General features: G+C 40.7%; 1 protein-coding gene across 2 annotated transcripts in view; it reads left to right on the forward strand.

The window, feature by feature from the left end:
* ACVR2B (activin A receptor type 2B) overlaps positions 1–27,040 on the forward strand; it is a 173,499-nt gene extending 146,459 nt beyond the window's left edge. Inside the window, exons 8-12 of one of the 2 annotated variants that reach the window (XR_012902130.1) lie at positions 6,581–6,695; positions 8,777–8,915; positions 13,403–13,533; positions 15,867–17,100; positions 17,533–27,040. Coding sequence is in view for 1 of the 2 variants with exons in the window: in XM_006120554.4 (XP_006120616.2) it covers positions 6,581–6,695; positions 8,777–8,915; positions 13,403–13,533; positions 15,867–16,061 (580 nt within the window). In the remaining variant the exon portion in view is untranslated. Of the gene's footprint in view, positions 1–6,580; positions 6,696–8,776; positions 8,916–13,402; positions 13,534–15,866; positions 17,101–17,532 lie in introns of those variants that run through there. The other variant, XM_006120554.4, reaches the window with a different exon arrangement.
* Positions 27,041–27,436: the final 396 nt, after the last annotated feature.

Consider the following 27,436-nt stretch of genomic DNA (forward strand, 5'->3'; position numbering starts at 1 on the left):
AGGAATACTCTTTCCATATCTTAGGATGTTAGAAGAACTTAGGCCTTCTATTTAAAGAGGACCAGGACATTACAGTGGTCACCTTGGCTCTTTATGTCTATTGTGTATAGATCCAGGGGGTTCTCTTTCTGCACAAATACTATTGGAATGGACATCTGGTTGCCTCACTTGTTAAGAGTCTGCACCTGCTCTATTCCCCACTCCACCCCCCATAAGTGATAGCACATTTGATTAGATCACAGGCAATATTTATAGCAGTACTGAAGAATGTATAATTTTCTGAGAGATGTAGAGTAGCTATAGGAGCGTCAGTAAATACATTTGCAAACCACTACTCCCTCATCCATGCAATCAGATCAGAAGTGGCACTTAGTTCTGCGGTATTATCTTCGATTCTGGACTCTGTTCCAAAGTTCCACTCTCCTTCTGTGGATATTGTTTAGGAGTCCTCTGAAGTGGAACACCCATAGGGACACTACTCAGAGAAGTAGAAGTTACTCAACTTGTGCCATAACGGTGGTTCTTTGATATCTGTCACTATCTCCACTGCCCTGCCTTCCTTCCCCTCCTCTTCAGGCTATTTCCTAGGGGATGTTGGGGTAGAGAAGCAAATGAGTGATTCACCATGCGCCCCAGTCTAACTTAGTGTCTCCAAGAAGGAGGCACACGGGGTCTGTGCATGGGCAGAACAGATGCTGCTAACTGAAAATCTCTGATCAAGAGCTTGGGAGGCACATGAGGACTTGAGGCAGTGCACCCAGAGAGGGGTGCATCTTGAAGAACCTCATTGCTGCACAATGCAAGGATGGAAAAGAAGAGGTTAATTGCCCATCCGCTCCTTTGCGATTTGGCATGCCATTTAAAATAGCATGTTGACATGGATTTTATTGTATTACACCCTGCATAAAAGCAAGTGGCTTTCGTAAGCAGTGATCCATTCCACTGCCAGTTGATGTCAGAAGAAGTCTTTTCCTGACTTCCACAGAAGTTGGATCAGGTCTGTAGTGCAGGCCCAGCACTGTCTATACTGGAGACCACACCTACAACCCAATTTAAGGTTAGGTGGGTGAAAGAAGAGCAAGCTATCACCTCTGCAGTGTGTATCCAGTTGAAGGTAATAGCTGTCTAGTTGTGGTGTTGAAATGCACGCATATTGTTATTTGTAAGAACAACGAGAAGTCCTGTGGCACCTTATAGACTAACATTTATTGGATCATAAGCTTTCGTAGGCAAAGACCCACTTCGTCAGATGCATGTAGTGGAAGTTCCAGAGGTAGGTATAAATATTTTACCCTGGATGTATGAGCTGTTAGCGCACAATAGAAAAGTGCTGACTTATTAAAAATCACATTTTAATCGAAAGGAGCAGATAATAAAACAAACGTGTGTTAATCTTTATCATTGTTGCCAGTGGCTTCTGGGATACACACAGGTGTAAATGGCAGTGAGGAAGAAATAGTCTTCTCTTGCTGCATTCTGTTACCTACCAGATAAGACACTCAAATGGACTGGCCCCAAATCTAAATGGGAGGAGGCGAAGTACAAAGGGATTTTCAGTGCAGGTCCCTGCTTGTAGAGCTTAATTTCTTTTTCCTCCCACCCCCATTTTCCTCCCAGTTCCCTGGTCTGTCTGAATAGTTTGCTGACCTTCAGGTCATGTTGCCGAGCCAGTGATTGGCCATGCTTTAAAATCCTGTTTCTTAGATCTGAGTGGGAGTCAACAGATGTTCAGTTGTTCAGAAAATCGGACTGTTTTTATGTAAGCACATAAATATAGAGCCTCTTGTCTCATGCTTTGAAATCCAAAAGCTCTTTCTGGGAAGGATTATTTTTCTTTCTGTGGTCGGGAGGGGGGGCCTTTCTTGACATTTTTGTTTACTTGATCAATTTGGTTGTTTTTTTCGTTTTTCCCTTTTTTGTAGATGCACACGGAGAAGGTGATTGCTGCATAGTATGCCCGGAATTATGTGTATGCATATTTATATATGTATGCCCCTAATCATTCATTTGTCCTTTGTAAGATGTTGGAGCAGAGTATTACTGTGGTGTAGTGACTGTGTCATAGATTAACTCCTCTGTCGAATGGAGTTGTAGCTCAATGAGGGAGAACCATGAGAGCACAGCTTTGCTTAAGCAATTAAGCATGCTTTAAATTTTGCCCTCAATATGCTATAATGACAAATCCTACACTTTGCAGAAATGTCTCCAAAAATTGCTTTACTGTAAGGAACGCTAAATCACTTCGCCCACTTTAATCCCTCGCCAGAAACTCCCAAGCTAGAACTTCCAGATTTGTTGGTTGCCATGGTAAGGAACAGTTATTTCCTTTCTCAGAAGGCTGAGACTTGGGGGTTGAGCAGTGCAGCCTGTCTCTGGATGTGGCCTTATGACGCCCAGAAATGTAGTTGGTCCCTCTGTCTGGTCCAGTGATTTCTCTCTTCCCAAAATATTTTGACAGGTCACTTTTAGTTGAAAGCAATTGTATCTGACCTCATTAATTATGTCGTGCAAGGCTGCAGTGTCCTGCATTTAGCAAGGTCACGGAGGGAACTGAAAGAATACAGGAAAATTACCATGCAGAGCATACAGGGCATTGCCACCTGCTGTCTGAGGTCTATAACTGGGTTATGTTCACCAACATCCCTTTTCTGATGAAAACATGGAAAGGCCAGGGAGTGAGTTTTTTTTCTCGTTAGGTTTTTTACTCACATTCTTACTATAAGATAGTGTAAAGCTGCTAACAGGCCATTCCGGTTTGTTAATCTAACACAGGGTGGGGAATATTATTTGGGTCGAGGGCCACTAATCTGCAGAGAGAGATCAGTTGGGGGCCACCAACCCCACCACAAGCGCGCACACAAATCCCAGCTGTGGCCACCCCGTCCTTCCTTTTTCTCAGCTCCCCACGCTGAGAAGGAGTTCGGGGGGGAGGGAGGGTGTTATCTTTCCTCCCACTACTGTAACATGTTTCCCTCCCCCTCCCCCCCCATCCTCCAGTCATGCATGCCTCCTTAACTGTTAAGTCTCCAGTCTGCCAGAGGCTGTTCCCTGCTGCAACCAGCCTATTCAGGGAAAGTGGGGGGGGGGGCGGAGTTGGCCCTGCTGTGGCCTCCCCTTTCTCCTGTAAGGTGCCCTGTGCAGGGAAGGGGCTCAGGGATTTCTCTTCCCTCCCACTCTGGGAATGGATCCCCTCCTTCTCCTCTGGTCCAGCAGGCCTGCAAAAGGAGTTTTGCTAACAGCCTTTGCGTCTGCCTGAGCCTGCTTCAGCCTCTTTTTTTGCTGCCACCTCTTTGAAACGCCGCAGGACTCCACCAGGTGGAGCGTCTCCTTCCCACTAGATCTCCTGTGCAGGCCTCTCCCAAGTGCAGGAGAGGAACTATAAGTATCCGGCTGTGCTGGGGATGCTGGGTGAAGTTTTTAAAGTGGCCCTAGGGACAGACCCACATGCGCACACAAACACACACACAGCCTTGTGGCTCCCTTTGGCTCCAGTTCACCATATAGATCCAAGGAGAGCTATGAGAAGCAGCAACTGCTATAAGACAGAGGTAAGGACATAGCTTTGAAGGGCTTGTGGATGAAATTTTGGTTAATCCATAATAAACCACTACAAAGGGAGTTTGGACTTTGTCAATGACTAGTGATCCAACTCCTAGACAGGCAATAGCTCTAGGATAGTACTGGTTCAGAAATTAAGTTTAAGTGATCCCCGTCACACACAACTATTGAAAACTGTAGAAAGGGTGAGCTGAGTTCATCTGATACCAGCTTGTTTCCATGGAGACCTTGTTTTGTAAAGGGCTACTACTTTAATTAGGATGACAAAGTATTATAAACACACAACTATAACACTTGCTTCATAAATTAATGGGCCTAATGAATACAGTAATTGTTAAAAAGCATCTAGCATATGTGTTGGTGATGGTGGGTTGCTTATAATAGCAAACAACTAGAGAAACTTTGAGAAAGATTAAGCTCTCTTCTAATTTAAAATTGCAGTTAGACTTTCTTAAAACGGCTGACTTTGAATGGAGTCAGAGACACACTTAATTTTTAAAGCCCAGATACAAAGTCTGTATACCATATGTACATGGGAACAGTGTGTAGGTAGTCCTGGTGGTGCTGTCCCCCACTTCGCAAATGCCATTTTGAGGGAACATTGCAGAGACTGCCAAGTGGAGAAAGGGTCTGTCCATTAGTATGAAATGCTGGTTTTTGTATAGTCCATAAATGGTAGAAACTTTAAACATGGGATCTACCTTCTGTGTGTGTGTGTGTGTGTGTGTGTGTGTGTGTGTGTGTGTGTGTGTGTGTGTGTGTGTGTGTGTGTGTGTGTGTGTGTGTGTGTGTGTGTGTGTGTGTAAATATTGTTTTATGACTTAGCCTCAGGCAGCAGCCCCACACACTAACTGAGTTCCTTGCTTAAAGGGACCCTACCCCCACCCTGGACAGACAGTTCTCAGGGTTCCCTGCTTGCTTGTCTACCTCGACGAGGGACAGCAAAGCAGTCCTGTTCTGGAGTGCCCTGAATGCCTGAACTTGGGACACCACAGCCCTAGGCCACATGGAGCTAGAGCTGCCCCTGAGCACGCCGGTACATCTCGTAGGGTTGCTGCAGGCTGTCATCTGGGGGGTCCACCGGAGGGCTGTCAAGATCTAGTAGGCCCTGAGGGAGAGCGTCCACTCTGAGGAGCCCTCAGAGCCTCCCTGGTCCTCCCCACCAGGGACTTGTGCCCCATTCCTCCCTCATGTCCTTCCACTTACCCCTCCCTAACCCCCCTTCCTGATGTCAAATAAAAGACATGTATGTTCAAAAATAGAATCTGGGTTTATTGAACAAAACTGGGAGAGGGGGGATGGACCTCTGGGGAGACTGGGAAAAGGAGGTGGGAGAAGGGAAGAGAGAGGGTGGGAGAAGGGTGTGGGAAACCTGGGAGGAGGGAGCTGGAAGGGGGGAGGGGATGCTCGGGGTTGGGGGTCTTACTGGACGAACCTGACTTTCATGCAAACCTGCTCCTGGGTTCACATGTGGCCTTTGGTGGCCAGGCTGGCAGCTATCCTGCCATAGATGGCCGCGTTCCTCCATCTAGTGCGGAGATCATGGAAGTTGGGGGCGTCCCCCCTAAACTTGAATAAGGTCCATGATCTCCACCCTGGACCAGGAAGGTGCCTGCCTTTTCCAGCCCCTGTCAGGCTCCTGCGAGCTGGCAGACTGCTCCTGGGGAGTGGTAGAGGGCTGGCTGCCAGTGGCCACTGCTGGCTCTGGGCTGGCAGGCTTGGAGCTGGCACAGGCACTGTGGCCAGGGTCTACCCTTATAATGGCTCCGGGGCTGAGGGAGAGGAGAGAAGGTTTCCTGGTTGTGCCCAGAGTGGCCACAAGGGCTCCCTGGGAAGGGCTGGAGGCCCCCTATTTCGAATTAAGTGTCTACACAGCACTTAATTCAAAATAGCTATTTAGAATTTGGTGTTACTCCTCGTTGAATGAGGTTTACCAAATTTGAAATAAGGGCTCCACTATTTCGAATTTATTTCAAAATAGCAGTTTGCCTGTGTAGATGCTATTAAAGTTCATTCGAAATAACGTCTGTTATTTCAAATTAACTTTGTAGTGTAGACATACCCTTAGACTTTATATTGGAACCAATATAACCGCTATATCTCCTGCACTGACTGGGTAGCACAGGATCCCTACCTTCTCTGTGGCAGCATCACTACAATCCTCCCTCCAGGCTGAGGGAAGAGAAGCTGACCGTGAAATAGTGAGCTGCCAAAGGCACACATGTACAGATCATCCATGGAATGTAAGCAGTGGCCCAATTTCAGTACAAAGGCTGGAACCTGCTTCAGTGCACAGCTTGGAATCTGCCCCCACACTGCTCTGTGTAGCATGTATAATCATGAGGGGTGTGTTTGCAGGCAGTGCCCTAATGCCACTCCTTAAAACAGTGTGCGTGTGTGTCTGACTCTACTGTAGGTTCTTTGTGTCTTTTTGAACTGGAGAATTCTGTAAAAATGCACACTAAAAGTACGTCCACACAGTAGCGCAAAAGTTGAAGTAAGCTACGCAACTTCAGCTACATCAGTTGTGTAGCTGAAGTCGAAATAACTTAATTTGGCTTTTGGCACTGTCTACGCAGCAGGCAGTTGAAGGAAGAACACTCTTCCTTCGACTTCGCTTACTCCTGGTGAAATAAGGGTTACTGTGAGTCGGAGTAAGAAGTCCTCCAGCTCGACGTTAGTCCAAAATAAAGGCTTATGGTATAGATGTGCACTATGTTATTTTAGAATAATGCTGCTGTGTAGACATACCCAAAGGAGTATGTGGTGGAAGGGAAGGAATTCTGTTAAATATGGTCAGGAGCAGTGTGGGCTCTAGTTTGATTAATGCTTTCGTAGATGCAGGTCTGATCTCAGAGATGTAAGACAAATGCATCTTCAGTTTACTGTGTTCACACTGGGTCACAGAGCTCAACCTGAGCATGGCAATTAAACCAGTCAAGTTTTGACCTGTTTGTTTAAATGTGATGGGATTTGTGCCATACTAAATTCTTCTCTAACTTGCTTTCTGGTCCATCTGCAGGGACTTCAAGAGTAAAAATGTGTTGTTGAAGAATGACTTGACAGCAGTTCTCGCTGACTTTGGACTGGCTGTACGGTTTGAGCCTGGAAAGCCTCCAGGAGACACCCATGGACAGGTAACAATTCCTTTGTAAAAATAAATGTGGGACTAGCAGTGTCTGCTGGACACCATCAGTATTTCCACAGATGCAGGATATGGTCGACAGTGACACAGGAGATCGCAGAAGGGCATTGCTTTGCTCAGCTTGGTTAATCTGAATTGGAACAGATACAAAATGTCTTTTTAATTGCTGATGTTCAGTTAGCTTGAATGGTGGTGTCCAAAGTGTAGATTATGACATGATCCAGATTTACCTTTTACATATTTTATCACGCCCATGCACACACATGTCCTTCTACTTTTGCAAACTACTTATATCCCAAATACAGAATCAGGGAACAAAGTGAGCAGAAACACTTCCATAAATAATGGCATTTGATCTTTACATTTCCGCTAGACACTTTCTACTTGCCATTTTAAAGTAACTTGGCTCCAGTACTGCAGAGGAAGGCGACCCCTCACCCTTTCCAATAGTGCATGTAGTAATTTGTGCATGGCTGCATAGCATGGAGGTGGAGACCATCCTGACCCCTCTCAACATTCACTTTATCCATTCCAACATGAGATTTGATCACTGGTCTTAGCATCAAATATCGGGTCATAAAGTTATTCAGTTTATATATTTTTTTTAAGTCCAGTTATTGTAGTTGCTTAGAGACCTTCTGCAGCAATAAATCTCCCAAGCTGAATACACAGGGTCTAAAACCAAACAAAACCCCTTCATTTTTTAAATGATTCTGAATGTATTATCTTTCAATTTAGGAGTGATGCACTGGGCTTAAAGGGAGAGCCAGTATTTTTCCTTTACAGGCCTGTATATTTTTGAGTACACTGTTCAATTCCTGTCTACTTCTTTTCCACTGACCGACTATGGGTGGGCTTGTCAAATTAGTGTGTTGTAACTTCCTTGCTCAGGGGAAAAAAAACTGAGTGAGAAAGTTACAGCACTGTAAAGTGCCAGTGTAAACAGGCTCCCAGCGCTCTGAGCTACTCCCCTCGTTGAGGTGGTTTATCCAGAGCGCTGGTGCTGTGACCACACTGTCATATGAAAGTGCTGCCTCAGCAACACTTTAAACTTGGAAGTGAAAACAAAGCCTAAGAATGAGCAATGGGTTGTTACTGTTAATACCTCTGTAAATCCAGCTGCAGTTCTGATAATTTTTGCCACCTCTCTAGACCTTTCTGACTGCTACATCTTTTTTGTGCTTAGTCTTTGTCCCTAAGGTAAGACCCTTGCAAGATGGAAAGTTTTATGGTGGAAGATTCTCTAAAGGGGCAACTAATTTTCTTTTTAATGAAGTTCAGCATTGAACAGATGATTCCATCATCCTCTCCAGTCCCCTTTCTTTCTTACTCATCATCATGACTTGATATTTCACCGCACGTATTTGTAGCACCTCTATAAAGATCTCTTTGGAGTAAAAGTAAGGAGATTTTTAACAGTGATGTATAATGGAGATTAAAGGTGGTCTCTAGAATATGGCTGATTAGAGGTGGTCTCTAGAATATGGCTGAGGCACATTGGCAGGACAGTAGGGTGAAACTTCCAGTGTCTACATTATACCTGTTCTCTGAATAAATGAGACTTCTATCTATGGCTGTCAAACCTTGATTCACTAAAACTTTCAGCTCAATCTTCCTCTTTAAATGTATAAAGGGGGGTATTTAAGCTATCAACTATGATCCAAAAACTGAGAAACTCTTGAACTTAGGGTGTTTGGATTGTCTCGAAAGATTAACATGGTTTTACATACAGTGTATGCTGCAATAGCTAGAGGTAATGGGGTAGACGAATGACAGAATTTTATAGTTCTCTTACCTCATGGCATTTAATGCAAACCCTTAGTGTCCCCTGAATGGTCAACATGTACATATTTACACACCTGGAGCCTTTGTGCAATAGTTTCATGTATCTTGAAATGGTTTTAATGAGGAGAAATGCCAGAAAGGGTGGACCTATTTCATTTGGAGCCAGTTTGCAGCCATCTTAGCAGAGAAGTAGCTTTGAGATCGATGGAACAGCTGAGATTACTAGATATGTAGTATCAATCTTTTGTAACTTAACTTGCGGGGGGTTTTCTTTGTGTGTGTATGTAGGTGGGAACAAGGAGGTACATGGCTCCTGAGGTTTTAGAGGGGGCAATCAACTTCCAGCGAGATGCCTTCCTCAGAATAGACATGTATGCGATGGGACTAGTACTGTGGGAGTTAATCTCCAGGTGCACAGCAGCCGATGGTAAGTGTCAAGATCCCCTCTTTGCTGTCATAGCTCAGCTGGGGTGTATGGGCCAGAGAATGGTTTTGCCTTCATAAAATCAATATATGTTCTTCTGATTAAGATGCTTATCTGGATTTTCCAATACACTGTCATTTCCTCTGACATCAAAGAGTTAAGGTTCAAAATGCTTTTAACAGTGAGCAGATTTTATTGCATAATGACTGGAAATCTAATAAAAATGGCAAATGAGGGGAGAGAGAAAATAGTTCCTTAGTTGACAGTGGGCCTACCTTAAAGTATTAAATGCACTACCCTATGCAGCGTCTCTTTCCAAAGGGGGTCTCGTTTGTTGTCAAAGCTGTTCATTTTCACTTGTTGCCTAAGCAAGTTTTGAAAGGCTAATATATCTGCCCTTTCCCTTGTACTACACCACCCAGAATGGAAGATGCTGCCATTTATACTGTAAGAATAAAAACCTAAGCACTTGAGTTCAGAAGGAATCAAAGCCATAGCTGCAAGAGTTTGCTTTCCTGGCATTGCCTGACTTTCTCAACGTTTCTTCATCGAAACAGTGCTTGAAGAATGAGGCAGCCTCTGGTCTGTAAGCAAGAAGTGTCATGTGGAAATAGTGCATCTGCTAATCAGTGACAGTTTTGCTGTGTGCAGAAGATTCCCTGCTGAGGTTAGGCAAAAGCAGTCGTTTCATTTCTGTCAGCTCCACGACTAACTGTTCAAGACCTTCGCTTTTTGTATGGAATCGCCTTATGGAACAGACATCCAGTCCGTTATCTGATTCCCCTGGGCTTCAAATATTACTATTTGTTTGTATTACAGTAGCGTGTCGAGATGCAAATCAGATCGAGACCCCTTTACATACATGTGGCAAGAGACTAGTCTCTTCTTCAGAGGGCTTACTGTCGAACTAGACAAGATGTGCAAGGAAATAGTGACACATAGTTAAAGCGACTTGCCCAAGGTCACACAGTAGGTCTGCTACAGACCTGGGAATATAATGCGGGTCTCACATGGTTGTCTGATTCAGATCTTCCATTTGGTCCTCCCCATCAGCCTTTTATTAAACACAGCTTCAAAAAGGCATGAGGCAGGTCCCATTAAAGTCAATGGAAAGACCTCCTTGGACTTCAAAGGAAGCTGGCTTGAATTCAGAGTGCAGTTCTACTTCCTGTGCATATGTAAATGGCACTGTCCATTTCAACAGACCTGCTCTGTGCATATATTCAGAGCCATGTCTGCTGGCTTCAGTGCTGAATGTTTAGTCTCGCTGCACATCCAGTGCTGGGAAACAGAGCTGAATGGCACTATGACTTGCACTGCAGCAGTAATTTCAGGCTAAATGTCAGTTGCAAGACAATTGGCCTGCAGAACCTTCTCTTGTTGGAAGTGCATGCACCAAAAAGAATCCTGCTCAACTCCTGAGTCCAGGTTGAGTTTGCAAGTCTAGCAAGTAACGTGCATGTATGAGGAACCTCATTACTTATAATAATGAGCATATTGGATTGGGAAATAATTGGAGGCTAATAAACAATGAATCCATAATGTCTCCAGGCTAACTGCAATTATCTCTACTGTGGCTATCCTTGAAAAGTCCTTGGAAATGTCAAAAATACCTTCCCTTCCTACAGAGTATGGCTAAATATTTAGATTTGTTTTATTTATTGGCACATCATTGGGAAAAATTAAATGGACTTTTAATCACCTTTCAGAGTAATAGTCACATATTGAAACATTGGAGTACAGGTTGGACCTCCCTGGTCTGGCACCCTCTGGACCTCATTGGTCCTGGGTGAAGGATTTTTCCAGATCAGGGGAGGTCATTTCAGGGCCCCATTCTTGCTGGCCCCTGACACTCCTTTTCCCGCTTCCTGGCTTTCCCGGCAGCCCAGTTGAGCTGTGCGCCTGCTCCTGGCGCTCTCCCGCAGCCAAAGATGAGCCGCGTGCCAGCTCCTCTCCCCCCCGCAGCCCCACTGAGCTGCACACTGGCTCCTGGACCTCCACCAGCACTCTCTGGTCCTGGAACATCTGTTGTCATGCCAGGCCACGGATGTTGCCAGACCAAAGAAACCCGGATTTTAGAGGTGTAATGTGTATTGATGGCTTACTGTTCATGAGCAGAATAAATTATCCAGCTATTTTCTTTTTTCCTTCCATTTGCAGGAACCCATGTGTAATTGTGTCAGGTTTGAAAGAGGCCACCACTTGGTCCAGAGAGACCATGCAGAAGTACCATTAAAAAAATTCTTCACTTCAGTTGGCAGGCTGTTGCTTAGATACACTCTTAACAATTATGAAATGTCAAATGATGTTTTAATAAACCAAACTTGTTGCCACAATTGTAGACCACACTGCTGTTTAGATAAGTTTTCATGTGCTGTTGCAGTTCAGGACAGGTCACATCTGTACTTGTCTGAAAGGTTCAGAAATCATTCTGTACCTGCTAGCTAGGGATAATTTATAGCACAATTAAAACAGAAATCCTCCCTGGAAAAGAAAATCTCTCTATTCCTATTGGAAAACTATTTTCTTTGCTGTTTTCAAGCCCCTTTCCCCATGAATGACTTTGTTTCAGAATGCATTTGTGCTTGACATGGTCCAGCTCCCAGTGTGAACTGAGACTTAATTGTAAGTGAAGGGTCAAAACAAAGGCTTCTGTACTCTTCTACAGTGTAATTAGCTCTTTAACCCTGAATTGGTTTTCTTAAAGTTGCTGTCCTATTACAGTTGACCACTTTCCAAAGTAGAACTGACCAAGATCAAGTTTTTTCAGCCCCTATTTCCTAAAGTGGCTCAAAAATCCCATCATATACTTATATAGAGTGTAAGTTGCTGTTTGCATTCCTGCTTTCCATCTTGGGTCATTTATTTAGAGGTCCACTGAAACACCAAAGAATTTCAAGAACTATCTATGGGTATGTCTACCCTAGCTCGTGAATTCGAGCTAGGTAGGCAAATGAGGCGACCGGAGTTGCAAACCGGAGTTCCACGAGAAGTAACAGTTAATTCAAACTAAGGACTTAGTTTGAATTAACGTGTCACTGCCGTGTGTAGCCGTGCGGCAGTGAGTTCGGGCTAGTGAAATTTCAAAATGGTGACAGGACGGGAACATGCAAATAAAGCCCAGGATATTTAAATCCCGGGCTTCATTTGCAACTGCGGTCATCTCATTTGCCTACCTAGCTCGAATTAACGAGCTACTGTGGACACACCCTAAGTTCCTGAACTGTACGTTGTTCTATGGATATTACTGTTAATAGCACAACTGTGCTAGATTTACTTACATTGATAATGCCTTGTAGACCAGGTGTGGCCAACCCGCGGCTCTTTGCTCATAGAAATGAGGCTCTGTAGGGTTACCCTCAGCCCGGTTTTTCCATGACATGTCCTCATTTTCGCATGTTAAATTGCAGTCCGGCTGGCTTTTTTAAAACACAAAAAATGTCCAGGATTCGGGGAGGGGGCGGCGGCACCTGCCTTCAAGGGAACGTTTGATTGTCTTTCGGAGCTGCACGCCTGGACAGTTCACAGCCACTCTGCACACATGCCCCATTGCCTGGAGGAAAAAGCATGTGGCTGTGGCAGCTCCGGTGAGACCCAGGGTGTTGTTAAAAGAATCTGGGGCTGCCTAGCTTTGGGGGAGGGGAGGGAGATTGGGTTAGAGCAGGGGGGCTGTGAGTGCCTGGCTGGGGGAAGGGTGGGTGCATTGGGTTAGAGCGGGGGGGAGAGTGGAAGCTGGGGGTGCGTGGCTCTGGGGGAGGGGAGGGGAATTGGGTTAGAGCAGGGGGCCTGTGAATGCCTGGCTCTGGGAGAGGGGTGTGTGAATTGGGTTAGAGCGAGGCTGGAGGTGCCTTTGCACTACTATCTACAGCTATTTTGGCTCTTAGTTTCTAACTGGTTGGCCACACCTGTAGTAGACCGTCTGTCACTTAATCAGATCTGGCTTCTTTAAGGAAAGTGTCGATTCTCAGGATCACCAATATAGTGTAGTAACTAAAAACAAATGGCTGTTATTTCCATAAGTCTATGATCAGACTAGATCATGAAAGAACAAGTGAGAAATATTTTATTGGTGTTTGACCCTGCAAGTCATGTCTGCCATATTGATATTTATTGCCAGAACATTGTATGTAACATTGGAGTAATGCATCAAACCAACTGAGATTTGGAGTTAACTTGCTTAGTTTTTTTACAAAATACCCCACTAATTTTCCACTAGGAAAATGGCATAAATTGGAGAATTGTGGAAGATTTGGGGTTCAAGCAAACATCAGTAGCAAATGCATGAATCGATAAATAGCAGTGATGGCATACTGGGTTTTTTTTGAAGGGGGAATGTAAATCAGGTTGGTATAAAATGACATGAAACATGTAGTGTGCCATGCTTTGCTTTGTTTTTTTGCTATCGAATTGCAGTTCAGCCTAAGTAAAGAAATCCATCTACCTAATGGAGTCCTTCTCTGTATTAACATAGCTTTCTCCTTGTACTTCAGGTCCAGTGGATGAGTATATGCTGCCTTTTGAAGAGGAGATAGGTCAGCATCCATCCCTGGAGGACCTGCAGGAAGTGGTGGTGCACAAAAAGATGCGACCTGCTTTCAAGGATCACTGGCTGAAACACTCTGTATGTCCCATCTCATTAACAGCTTAAAATGTTTCCTCTGATTGCTAGAATTAGCAACACGGTTGAGCATTAGATGTTAACTTCAAGCCAGTTACATCAGGGAAATTATCTTGTAACGGTTTGGCAGAATGGAACTGTCTTGAGGCATAAACTAAACTACATATGAACTTATTTATTTAGTCTCCTGGGCCTCATGGAGCTGAGCACCCACAACTACAAGCACTGAGCATGTCTGAAAACCGGCCCTGTCCTTTTCTCTCTCCCTGACTACTGCTTCCCTTCCCCTTCATTGATATGGTGTGGAAAATTGCTTCAGAAGAAAAATCCATAGCTAAAAATAAGAGTATGCAGCTCCTATATACCATTTTTCATTAGCAGAGCTCAAAGAACTTTTGAAAGGAGGTCAGTAACATATCCCCATTGCTGAGGAAACTGAGTGATATGCCCTGGGTCAGGCAGGAGGCCAGTGGAAACATTGGGAATCAACACTTACGCAGTGCCCATTCTGTTGGATAGTTTGTCCTATTTTTACTGTGGTTTTAATCAACTGATCTGATTTTTAAGCAGTTTCACCCTTCACCGGCATAGCCAGAAATGGAATATTTTATAACATTTTGTGCATTAATGCCATGACAAGGATTCCCAGTCAGGCTATTAGATTTTTTTTTGTTTTGTTTTGAGGCTTAGTGCTTGTGAAATGGTCTAGATTGACATCAGAAAATGAAGCATTCTGTTTATCCATAGAAGAGGCCCAAGCATTTGCAGTGTCAGAGCAAGATTTCCCCTCATTTCACTAGCCAACGTGTCTCAGCCCTGTTCAGGAGAGCACAGCAGACTCCAGGTCAATTCAGTCCTCTTTCTCTCTGAAGAAATGCCAATTGCCACAACTGGCTTTTGTGCTTTGGGAGTCTTTCCACTCTTTGAACTGAGCTCTCCAGGTCATTGCATACGGGCCACTTAAATGTTAGATGCCTTACCTCTGCTGACTAAAACATGATGACTTCAAGCTCAAGCCCCATGTACTAAGCGGCTAAATACCCCTATCTTCAGCCATACAGTTACCATTATTTCAGACAATTTAAATTCTGTATGTTTCCCCAAAATCAGGGACATAATATGTGGATGAAACCTGATTATTCAAAATTGGATACAATTCAGAGTATTAATAACCTGCATTCAGCTGTATGGAAGGTGCTATCTTTAATCCAGCAATTTTACAGGATGAGTAAGCTAATGAAGCAGTATTTCTTTAGGAAGAAGAATTTTATGGTACTTGTAACAATGTTATTGACTCGTAAATCTTGCAATATTTGGGGTTTTATTCCTTAAACTTCCTGCTCCCAGAATCTAAAGATTAGTTGAGAATCTCTTCTCCGTTTAAAAAAAAAAAAGTTTATAGCCTTCATGTTTGTGGGTAAAAGCTTGATTTGAATGCATCCTGAAGGCCCATAAATCAAAGAACTTAAGTGTATTCTTAAAAAAAAAACACACACTGTTTAAAGTAGGCCTCAAAATGTCGTGAGATTATCTCAGGCTTTTGAGAATGTGAGGTTGGCAATACTCACTGTAGAATGTGAGCTAGATACTATAGAAGGTCTTGGAGTAAATGTAACTCATACTAGCCTGCTTTGTACAGAGTGTCTGCATGGACCCTGCTGCTGTGCATGAGGAGTTTTCTAGTATGCTGTGATCAGCTCCCATTTCAAAGCAGGATAGATCAAAGCACACTAGGAAACTTGCAGCATGTAGCAGCAGTGTCCACAGCAGGCTAGTGATGGGTACATTTACACTATGTCTTGCCACAAACTAACTGTTCTAGTAGACAAGTCCATAGGATCTTCTATTGAGGAAATATACAGGCAGTCCCCAGGTTACGTACAAGATAGGGACTGTAGGTTTGTTCTTAAGTTGAATTTGTATGTAAGTCGGAACTGGTACATATTGTAGGGGAAACTCTAGCCAAACATTTCTCCAGAGCTCAGTTTTATTCTCCCACACCTCACTTCCCTCAGTCCTTTATTCTCAAGCTGAGGTGTCTGCTGAGAAAAGCCGCTCCGCATCTCCCTGGTCTCCTGGGGGGTGGGGGGGCGCTAGCTTCGCGTCTCCCTGGTCTGCTGGGGGAAAGCAGCTAGTGCGGGGTTGCCTCACCCCGTTTGTAAGTAGGGATCCGATGTAAGTCGGATCCATGTAACCCGGGGACTGCCTGTACTCAGATTCTCCTATGTCCACTGCCAGGCTCTGTGTGTTGCTCCACATGCCTCGTTCTCACTTCTAAAAACAAGATTTCCATGAGAATCCACATGCTAAGTGTGTGTTTCCTCCTGTTTCCACAGGGTTTGGCACAGCTCTGTGTTACAATTGAAGAATGCTGGGATCACGATGCAGAGGCTCGGCTTTCAGCAGGCTGTGTCGAGGAGCGCATTTCTCAGATCCGCAAATCGGTAAACGGCACTACCTCGGACTGCCTCGTTTCCATCGTGACATCTGTCACCAACGTGGACTTGCCACCCAAAGAGTCTAGTATCTAAGTCCTGATTCATTTTTGTCTTTCCAGACTCAGTGGATTTAAAAAAAAGTTTAAAAACCCAACAAACACATGAATGCAGCTGCTATTTTATCTTGACTTTTATTATTATTATTATTGTTGTTGTTGTTGTTTTGTTTTGTTTTTTTTTGATTGGATCAATTTTACCAGCACATTGCTCTACTGTATTAAAAAAAAAAAAAAAGACATCTCAGCAAGCATTCAGGTGCCGACTAATGAATGCAGAAAAGGTGCAGGTACCTCAGAACCTCAACAAACTCACTTCAGTTGTTTTTTATTCAGTTTTCTGGGTTTCTCTTTATTGGTCTGTCTTCAACACAGAGCATCTCTGACATAAAGGAAAACCACCAACCATCTTAGAAAACGCAATGCTGCAAACTTTGGAGGAAACTTAAGACTGTTACATAAGATTACACCTTCCTCAAAAGGATTATTTTCCCCTGTTTTCTTTTTTAGACAGTAAGCTTCAAAACGAAACAAACAGCAGATGTGTCTTTTACGGATCTAACGGGTGTCATTGTAATGGGAAAAAAAACACAAGAAACTGGGAAGAGAATGTTAACTCTTTGGTGGTAAAATTGAAGGAGGGTGGTTAGTATAGGGAATAGGGGGAGAGTGACGTTGGACTTCGCAGCATTTGGAGAAACATCATTTGCTATGGAGCTACTTCTCAGGTAACCAGTTAATGAGGGGAAGAACTTTTTTGAGGCAGAGTATTAATCACCACAGCATATGGAGAAAGTTCAGTCAAAGAGCCAATGGGATAAGCAAGGTACCAGTTCTTACTTCCCCCAATATCTCAGGCTTAAGTGTTAAAAGAACAGAACAAAACCAAACCATGGGGGGGGGGTGTGTGTGTGTGTGTGTGTGTGTGTACGTTTAATTCTCCAGTTAAGAATTGGAAAAAAATGCTTTTAAGCTGTGTAATTGAGAGAAGTAATAGCATATGCTCTGAAGCACTCTGTAAAGTATTGGAAGATTTGAAAGCATTTATATCTTGCTTTCAAATACAGTAGGGCTACGTCTAGACTGGCCCCTTCTCCAGAAGAGGCATGCAAAGCAGGCAAGTCAGAATAGGGAAATCCGCGGGGGATTTAAATATCCCCCGCGGGATTTAAATAAACATGGCCGCCGCTTTTTTCCCGGCTTGGGGAAAAGCCAGAAAAGAGCGTCTAGACTGGCGCGATCCTCCGGAATAAAGCCTTTTTCCGGAGGATCTCTTATTCCTACTTGCAAGTATGAAGTACTTGGAAGTAGGAATAAGAGATCCTCCGGAAAAAGGCTTTATTCCGGAGGATCGCGCCAGTCTAGACGCTCTTTTCCGGCTTTTCCCCAAGCTGGGAAAAAAGCGGCGGCCATGTTTATTTAAATCCCGCGGGGGATATTTAAATCCCCCGCGGATTTCCCTATTCTGACTTGCCTGCTTTGCATGCCTCTTCCGGAGAAGGGGCCAGTCTAGACGTAGCCTAGCAGTTCAGGGAATAAGTCCTCTGGGCTGGATAACTGCTTAGCCCAAGTTATCAGTGTAGATCTTTTAAAAGAAGAAAAGTCTGATTCTGGCACTCTAAAAGGCCTTTATTAACTGGAGAGGAAAAAATTACCTGGACCAATGGCAGACAGTTGCACCCAAGAAACATTTGAATTGTACATTTGCAGAATATAGGGAGGTAATAGAGCAGCATTAAAGTTAATCATAGAATTTGTTAAACCAGTTTGACTTAGCTTTCTCCTTATCTGTGGTTAAACTCTTTTGTCTTAAAGTGGTGCATATTCTAAAATACCATTACTCTAGTATGCCATACACTTGCTCTAGTCAGTGAATGTTCCTAATGCTGCTGATTCAACATTTAAATATTTTTTTAATTTGCAAAACATGCAATGTTTAAAAAAACAAAACACACACACAAAACACGTTACATGGCTTCCGAGGTTTAAACTGAAAAAAAAATTAAAATCTTCATGACCACAGACCACCTCAAACCAGAAATACCTCAGAATTTTCTACTTGTATGAGTTTTATTATATATTTTGTTAGTTGTGTTGTCTTGTAGTAAGTCTATTTTAATGTAAGTTGGCTTTTATGACAAGGGAGTTTTAAAAAAAGAAAAAAAAAAGAAGAAAAAAAGTTCCAAAATCTTTTAGGAAGTGCTACCATTTTTTTGTTTTTGTTTTATAAAGCATCATTGTAAATAACTGTATACAGTTGTAGAATAACTGCCTATATAAGGTATCTGGGCATTATTCACTCTTGTTTGTGAAGGCTGTTTCCATTTTGTATTTGATCTATTTCAGTGAAAGGACAGTACATCTTTTTATTATGTTTTTCTCAGAATATAATATTAGTACAAGAATCAATATTTTGCTAGCCTGAAAGTTATCTTTCCTCATTTGATTGCCAGAAATTTTAAACTTTTATTTGCTTTTATACCAAAACATACCCCTAAACAAATGACCTTTTATGATGTAAAAGTATATATTATATAAATAAATTAGGAATTTTTTTTGTCACTGACAAAATGTCAACAGGGGAACCTTAGTCTAGGTGTAAAAATATTAAGCAAACAAAATTACCAACTCAAAAAATAGATTGCAAATATTTTTCTCAGAAGCATGGCTTTAAAAACCTAGAGTCCCCAAATGGACAGAGTCCTTGATATTGTAGAGACAATAAGGTAGTTGCCTTCACTTGTCTGTCTAAATAAAATCTTAAATACTTCTTTCAAGTTACTGAATGTATATTCACATATTAATATGTGCACACATGTAAGTGTATTTGTGTATGTGGAAGTTTCTGATTTTTAATGTGATCCTGTTCAGAAAACTTGGACAAACACACAAGCAAAATAATAAAATTCTGGCCCATTGATAGTTAACATCTTTGGCCCCAATGCTACGAACACTGTAGTGCTTAAAGTTAACCATGCAAGTAGTTCTGTTAAGGTCAGTGACAATATTCACATACTTAAAGTTAAGCATGTGCATAAGTGTTTCCAGGACTGGGGGCTTTCTTTTGCTCTGTGAATACATTTCTGCACTGAAATTTATATACATGTGATTTTAGTGTTTTGAAAAGGAGCGATATAAGCTTTGGGGGGTAGAATTCTAGATAAGAATTAAGATTGAATAAACCTTAGGTTTTTTTGGCTTATTCTTGAAATGGGAGCCAGTCCAGATTGTTATGAAAAGTAAAAGCTGTACTGTCTTTTAACTACTATGATCTTTGTGCTGTTTCTGGATTTTTTCCTACAGAATTGTGTAATTGATAAAACAAGCTTGTTACAGCAGTTGCTTTAAAAAAAACTGATTTATTTAAGAAGCTTTAAAGTATTTATTGAAAGTGCCATATGATTTTCAATAGCTTATTAGACATTCTCCTCAAAAGTCTCTTTTGAAGAAGAATAATCAAAAACTCTTAACATGTGTACCTTATTTTACTGTGGAGAACTGTATGGACATACCAACTTTGACCAAACAACTGATTGTGAGATCAGCATTTTCCCTGGCTTTACAGTTCCTAATAGATCATTTTGTGAACATAACTTAGCAAATGGTAAAAGGGAATTCCTGTGTGTGTGTGCGTGCGTGCGCGTGCATGCAGATTAGTATGCCAGAGAAGGAAGTCTTGAGGTCTTGTCTACATAAAGATTTGCCCCAGTTTAAAAAACATACCAGTTTAACTTAAACTTGTGCATACTTTTCATGTAGATGATCTCATCGACTGTGCAGGTTTCTAGATACCAAACGAGTAGTTTCATCACTGCTAATCCAGCATTTCAACTGTCATTTTACAATATCCATTGGAATTGTGTTCAGTATTGAAAGACATTTCCTAAGATAGCAATAAGGTATTTCCACAGGTGTAAGAGTCAGAAGCAATTGCAATGATTTCCCCTCCAGACCACGTTGAATATGACTGACCATATATTCTCATTTTTGAAGTGTTAGTGATTACTGCATCTGCAAACTTCAGACATGCCTATTTAAAATATATTCCGTAGAATTTTATTGTTGGGCATCATTATTCAATTTGCTAGGCATAGTTTAATGTTAATTGCCATCCAAGATGTTTAAAATTGTCAATGGCAAAGTTCCCTTTGGCATCAGGAGAGCCAGGATTTCATCAGCATTTATCTTAACTCAGGTTGTGAATTTGTCACATTGACTCATTTAGTTAACTGGCTGACTAAAGTATGAGTTCACATTTTATTCTGGGAAATTCTACAGGAGCTGTAGTTAGCAGATCTATCCTGGATAATAATGATAATATCATTGTACGCGGGCTGGAAATTAGTGCATTGCATGAATGTTTAAATATATGTGCACTTTATAAGGAAGGCTATGAATTAGTCCTTGATAAGCAGCATTTAATTTATTCATGCTGAGTGCAGATTTTTGCTCTGATCACTAAGTAATCTCTAGCAGCCTACCAAAGAAGTAATCTATTCAGTTTATTGCTGTCAACACAGCTGACTTGTTGCCATCTCTTACAAGTATCTTAGATGAGTGTCAGAATAGCATATTATAGAAAGCGGTTTTTAAATCGTTTTAACTCCCTAGCAGGAGCCAGGGATTAAATTTCCTATTATACTAAAAAAAGACAAAGAATATGAATATTTTTGTGCTACAGTTATAGTACAACTAAGCACCAATTCAGAAATCTGATAAAGATTTTGTAAATTTCATTCACTGTGGTCTCAGACCTGTCTTCATATTGTGGTCAGTGAGGTATAAGGGTACTACTAAAAGTGAGCTTGAAGCATCACCCTCTAGATAAGAATAAGAATGTTAAGACACACACAAACTATTCTCAGCTGTTGTGTTCTTATAGAAAGGCTTAAAATTCAGTGAATCCATCAATTTGTAAAATTTCATAGAACTGTCTAACTAATTATGATATAAAACTGAGAGTTTTTTTATCATGTTACTGATACCACAGATTGTTGGCTAAGCAGGAATGAAATTAAAGACTTTTTCACGTAAAAGATGTTTTTAAATTAAACCCGTCCTGAGTGAAAGAGTTCCTCTCAATTCCTCCTGCAGTTATTATGCTTGTGGATAGTGTATTAAACATATAAACCTGTTATCACACAAACTTTCAGCCCAGTTCTCACTACAGAAGTACTGAACAAACTTCATATATTAAATCAGTAGTAATTTGCCACCCAATCCTGCTCTCTAGTCAGGAAACTCCAACTGAAGTCAATGAGGCTACATCTACACTGCGAGTTTTTGTGCAAGATCCTTATACCTCTCCGGAGAACGGAGGCGGCTACACTGCTTCTTTTTGCTCAAAAACCCCGTGTGCAAAAAGAAACAGCAGAAAACATGTTAATGAGATCATGACTTATGCTAATAAGTCCCTCATTAGCATATTTTCTGCCGCAAAAGCTCAGTGTAGACAAAGCCTGAGAGTATTTTAACAGCGTGTAGGAGGTGACCCTTACTATATGTTGTTATATCTGTCAATAACAATTTTTAATACTCAAAAGCATCTCTCCACATTTTAAGCTCCTTGGAATCAATGTTAATCTAAGATGCTTTAATTTCCTTAGGTTTATCAACACGTGCAAAGAGTAAAAAAATTACAATTTTCTCCAACCCCCAAGTTGCGATGTTGAGATAAGCAGAGGATAGAGACCAAAGTTAGAGAGAAATTATAAAGCTGTACAGATTTGGAGCTTTGTGTCTTCATAGTCATTTTTATTAAGTCATAAGATGCTATGTCGTAGACTTCTCTCATACTTTTAAGATTAAAATCTGCCCTCCCTACCCTCCAAAAAGTATTTGACAAGAATTACACCTGTGGAAATGCCAAGTGTCCATGTTTGATCTCCCTATACATTTCAGGGGCAAGATGCAGCAAATGTCCCCTCCCATTTCTCAGAATAGCATGTTACATTTCACCTGGTACTAAGGTCTCAATCCTGATCCATTGAAGTCACTGACTTCATTCAGTAGGAGTAGCATTGGGCCTAATCACAGAAGTTATAAAAATCTTATGTTCTTATGTAAGTTCATTGGATGCAGAATTCCTGGTAGGAATCTTCATGTGCAGTCATTGTAAGATCTGGGCCCTTCTTACCAGGAGTAATGATTTCTCCTCTGACTGCATGTAAACTGAAAAACATATACTTAATTCCAGTAGCACTGCCTTCTAGACAGCATGCCCCAATTTTTCTGGGAGAGAGAACTAATTTCTTGTTATGAAAGCAAGAAAGTCAAGTTGCAGAAGAAGTTACTGCTTGATAACATTGCAAACATGAAGTCGTTGCAGTCCTGTCCAAGTAGTACTCTGGTTGAGAAGTTGGAAGCACCTCCCCACTTCCCCACTCCCTTCCCCCACTATATCGCTTTTGCATACAGACTATTGTTTGGTAACATTGTAAATAAAAAGTAGACTATATAATAAGAGGAAAATAAGAACATTTTGACTTTTTTACTTTTGAAAAATATATTTTAGTTACGTATATAAGCAAAAATTCTACATTGTGTGATGATTCTTTTGTACCACAAATTATTTTTGTAAAGTCTAATATGTTTCTTCAGGGAAAAGGGAAAAATTGTGTAGTCACAGGAAAATATATATCTATATAAAATGTATGTAATTTTTAATCTAACTCTGCACTATATCAAAATATAGAGGATGAAATAATTTAATGTGAAACCAATTTAACAAGCAGATTTGGAAGTACTACGACATGTTTTGGGGACTGCCCTGTATGTTTTTCAGTTGGTAATCTTGCATGTTTCATCCCTTCTGTAAACAAGCCATTTTAGGCTTAACCATGAAGGCTATTTTCACATATCCATGCAAAGATCTATATGTGATTAGTGTGGTGGTGTGCATGTGCTGTGATGCTTCAGGGGATTTTAAAGTCAGAGTCTAAAGAATTTTCAAAGAACAAATCCTAAGGCTGATTTTACTCATTGACACACATCCACTTATAGGAGCTGCTTCTGATGCATTGATGATATGATCTCTAAGAAACTGTTGCCAGTGGAAACCCAATAAAACAAATTCATAGAAATCCCTTTTCTTCCCCAAAAATATAGATATAAACTGGGTCAGGATTTTCCAGAAAATTGAGACAAGTGCTCTGTTTTTCAGAAATCAACTTTCACTGTCAATATAAGGGATACTTGTCCTTGTGTTCTTTTAAAAAAAGTACTAGTGGGACACTGCCAGGTTAAAATTCCTATTTAGAAAGTTTCCTAATCTGTGTTACTAATCAAAGACGTCATCGAATTAAAAAACAAAACTTCCTAAAATGTACTTGTCACCACTTAATATTGACTGTTCACTTTATACTGTCCAAGCTAAATTAAATAGAAAACCAGACTGGACAGTTTTGCTTTCTAGGTCTCATGTTCTACTCTGATGCCACAAAGTCCACATTGCAGTAAGCATCTTAATTCCAAACTACCTGTTTTCACTGAAATTATAATAATTTTATATGGTCTAGTCACTCTGACAGTGTCCCTTTTATTCTAGACTAGGAAGACTTTGAGTAGTTCCTGTCATTTGTAATTGCAGGTCCATTTCTGTATTAGTGCTCCTTCTGAGGCCTGGTTTGCACTTAGATTATCCAAAATATGTTGCTTGGAGCTGGGAAAAAATTTGTTCTCTGAGCACTGGTTAGGTTGATCTAATCCCTGGTGTAGATGCAGCTACATTGACAGAAGAATTCTTTAAATAGCATCCTTTAGTGAGATGGATGAAGTACGTGATGGAAACCCCTCTTCCCTCAGTATAGGCTGCAGCTACACTAAGGCACACAAGTGGCAAAGCAGCAACAGTGTAGACATGTACTGAGTAATATCTTGGCCCTGCTGAATTGATTTGAGTCAAAGTAGATTAATGTGTTCCTAGAGCACTTTTTAACAGTGCCTGGTCAATAATACATGGACCTTCTTGTTCCCTAACACATTAAATATAGGTTAAAATTTTGCTTCCATAACTAAAGTAATAATCCATGAAGTAAGTAGTTATCCTCTCTGTTGGGACAATTCCACAGAAAGATCCTACATCTGTTATGTCCATTTCAGTTTGAAATGTAATACTATTCTGTTGTGCCTTTGTTTTTAACACGTAAAAGCAACTGCTGTAATTTTTTACTTGTTTTTTTTGGGGGGGAAGGAGGGGAGGGACACTTTTCATTGCCCAGCTGTAGTTTCTGGATGCAGTCTGTGATCCAGGTATTTCAAGAACCAATTACCTCAAACCTCATGTTGAACAGTGTTGCTATCTGGATTCTCCTTGATACTACAATATTGTAACATACACAAACAGGAACCCTGCTACATATGGGTGTTTATATATATATATATATATATATATATATATATATATATATATATAAATGGAAAAGATCCCCAAGGACTGAAAAAGAAAAGCAAGCTTTTCTGTTTTCCAACCTTTGAAACCAAAAGGGCTTCTGTAAAGCTCTGTAATGGCATTGTGCTGGAGATATATATCTCAAGAGGGTGTTATCTGAAAAGTGCTTCCTTTATTAACCTAATTTCTACAGTTTTCAACATTTCATTGTGTCAAATGATGTGATTAAAATGCTGTTCCTGTATTTCTTTTGGTCTTCTCTGAAGCAGAAGGCTCAGTGATATTTCCAGTTGTTAAACTCACTATAAAACATTCCAGTAAGATTAGTGTTGTAAAACTACAGTGCATTCTGGGAAAACTTCTGTAGACTGTTTCTGTAAAAAGGAAACCAGTAACTATCTTGTTCACCTTTCTCTGCTATTGCAATGAACTAAAGCTTAACCAGTGACCATCACAGTGTCATTTTGAAATCTTGAGTAGTAGCTAGTGACCTTTCTAGGCTGCAGATTTACCCTCTAACTTATAAAAAGGTGGCTATGCGATAAGGATTTAGGCTGTCCAGGGAGTGTTACCCTCTGTTATCCAGAGAAAGTTGTGTTGGCTATCTAGGAGACCTATAATATGAGTGGATTTAATCTTTTTATTCCCCTGTGGCTTTTAAATACTATCATCTTTTTGACCCTAACAGAATATGCCAGAACAGTATCTGCTTTAAAGAAACTGCAGCCCTACTAGTTTTTCCCAAAGGAAAAACCTATTACATTCTCATTGGTCATGTTTTTGGGAAGTTTGGATTAAAATTTGTTTTAATTTTAGCTAGATACCTAGTGAACCAATACAGTTTGCAGTTTACCTATATGAAATTTCATTAAGTAATTTAAGGGGAGGAGGGTGATCTATGACCACTTCTTTAAAGCATCAGTGTTGGTGTAAGTGACAAATGTTTGTGTGGTTATTGATAACAGGGAATCTTTGATACACCTTTTACAAAAGTATTAAAATCTCCCAGAAAATATTTGGAACATTGATGGCCTTGCCATACAGTTACATAATGGTGCAAAACCAGCTATTTGTTCCATCAGAATTTAAGGAGGTGGTTACTGCAGCCTATGGGCTAGTCTATGCTAGAATTGCCAAAGTGGTGAAGTTGTACTGATGAAGCAGTGCTGCTAATGCCAATGCTTTATGATGGGAGTGAGCTCTCTCCTCTCATCAGTATTACTCCATCTACCCAAGTGGTGGGAGCTTTGTCAGTAGAAGAGCTTATCCCGCCGACATAGTGTTGGCCATACCAGCACTCAGATTGATGTAACTATTGCTTGGGGAAGTGGGGACTTTTCCACACCCATGAACAACTAAAGTTACGTTGAAGTGAGTAACATACTTCTTGATATTATTCTATGCCATAAGTCCACACAATGCCATTGTCAATTTCTTCAAAATACTGCTTATGAATTCTGCATGATCCTCATGATAGAGTTTAAGGCTTAATTTTTCACCTGTTACTATTCACATTTCTGTGAAATTTGACTAATTTTCTATTGTAAAGTTGACAAGTACAGTTTGATGTAAATTCTTGTGGAAAGAGCTTTCTGCATGTAACTTTAGACACATACAGTTAAACAACACAGCATAGTACAAAACTGAAAATGTTTTGGCACCAGCAGAAAGAAATTTCACCCTAACAATTAGTCATTTTAAATTGTCATATTATCAGTTTTACTAGCTACTTCTAAATTTGTGCTTTATTTAAAAAAAATATCCTAAGACTTATCTAGCCTAGTGAAATATGTGTATATCAGTTTTAGGATGGATAGCTAAGTCTTATTACGCTGTGTTACTTAACTTGTATATATGGAATATACATAAGAGTTTGCAGTAACCTGTTTCTTCAGGATTTCCAGTTTGAATGATTTAAGAAAGTCTGACAATGACATTAAGTAAATAATTGAGAAGACTGCAGAAGTAAACTTGAGTGTAAATCACAGAAAGCTCTATCAGATGGTGAAATAATTTTTAAAGGTTCTTTTGGTCCTTGGCTCAAATTCAATAAATACTGTTTGTATACCAGGATATGTGAAATGTAAATGTTGTAGGTTATATTTCACTCTTGTAGCTATTAAAATGTAGAACAGAGCTAGCTTGTACTACTGAGTTAACAAAAGTTATATTGAAGTATCCTGTTAAAGAAAAAAGAGTATACGGAGTTAAGCTCATTGCTGTAACCCCTTTTGGATTGAAGTGTGCTGATTTTTATATATATTATATATATATAAAAATATATATATACATATATAAAATGGCCTAAAGCAGACATCCATTGTATTGCAGTTATGAGATGAAGATGTTTTGGAAAGAACATTGTATCATAGTTCATAAATTTGCAGTGGATCTTTGTTCCTTTTTACTGTGGTATTTTAGAAGTGAGTCTCAAGATTGAAATTAGATCTGCCATGTTGGGGTTTTGCTGTTTCAGCTTTGCACTGGGTGCCTGAATAAACCAGTATGAATGTAGTGTTTGCCCTGCGTGAAGCAGCTATATCCCAACAAATAGGAGGAAAAAAACTAGAGAGAAATATTTCAAGTTTATCTTTTTGTATATGAAAATAAACAATAAATTACAACTATTAAGCTCTTCTTTTATTGGTAAAATTCTAAAGACATTTTTCTTCTTTACATCTGCCTGAATTATTTGCTTTCAGAATACATTGCATCTTCATTGTTTATGGCCTCCTTGCCATCTAGTGAGATTGGCACAGAATTGCAGCTTGCCTAGGTCCAACCCATCACCTGTAAAATTCTTCTTATTGGAGGGCAGTGAAACTCTGAAATGATGTTTCAATTGAATCTGTTCAGTCATGGAATGTGCCCTTTAATGCTATTGAGAAACTTATGGAAATCTCATGCCTGTGCAAGAAATGTGTGGCAACAAATAATTCGTTAATAAAAAAAAGATGGCCACACAGGCAAATCCTATGGGCATGTGCACAGGTTGAGCACTAATCTCTGTTTCTAGTCCTACT

Source organism: Pelodiscus sinensis, chromosome 2, assembly GCF_049634645.1.
Source record: "Pelodiscus sinensis isolate JC-2024 chromosome 2, ASM4963464v1, whole genome shotgun sequence".
Classification (NCBI taxonomy): Eukaryota; Metazoa; Chordata; order Testudines; family Trionychidae; genus Pelodiscus; species Pelodiscus sinensis.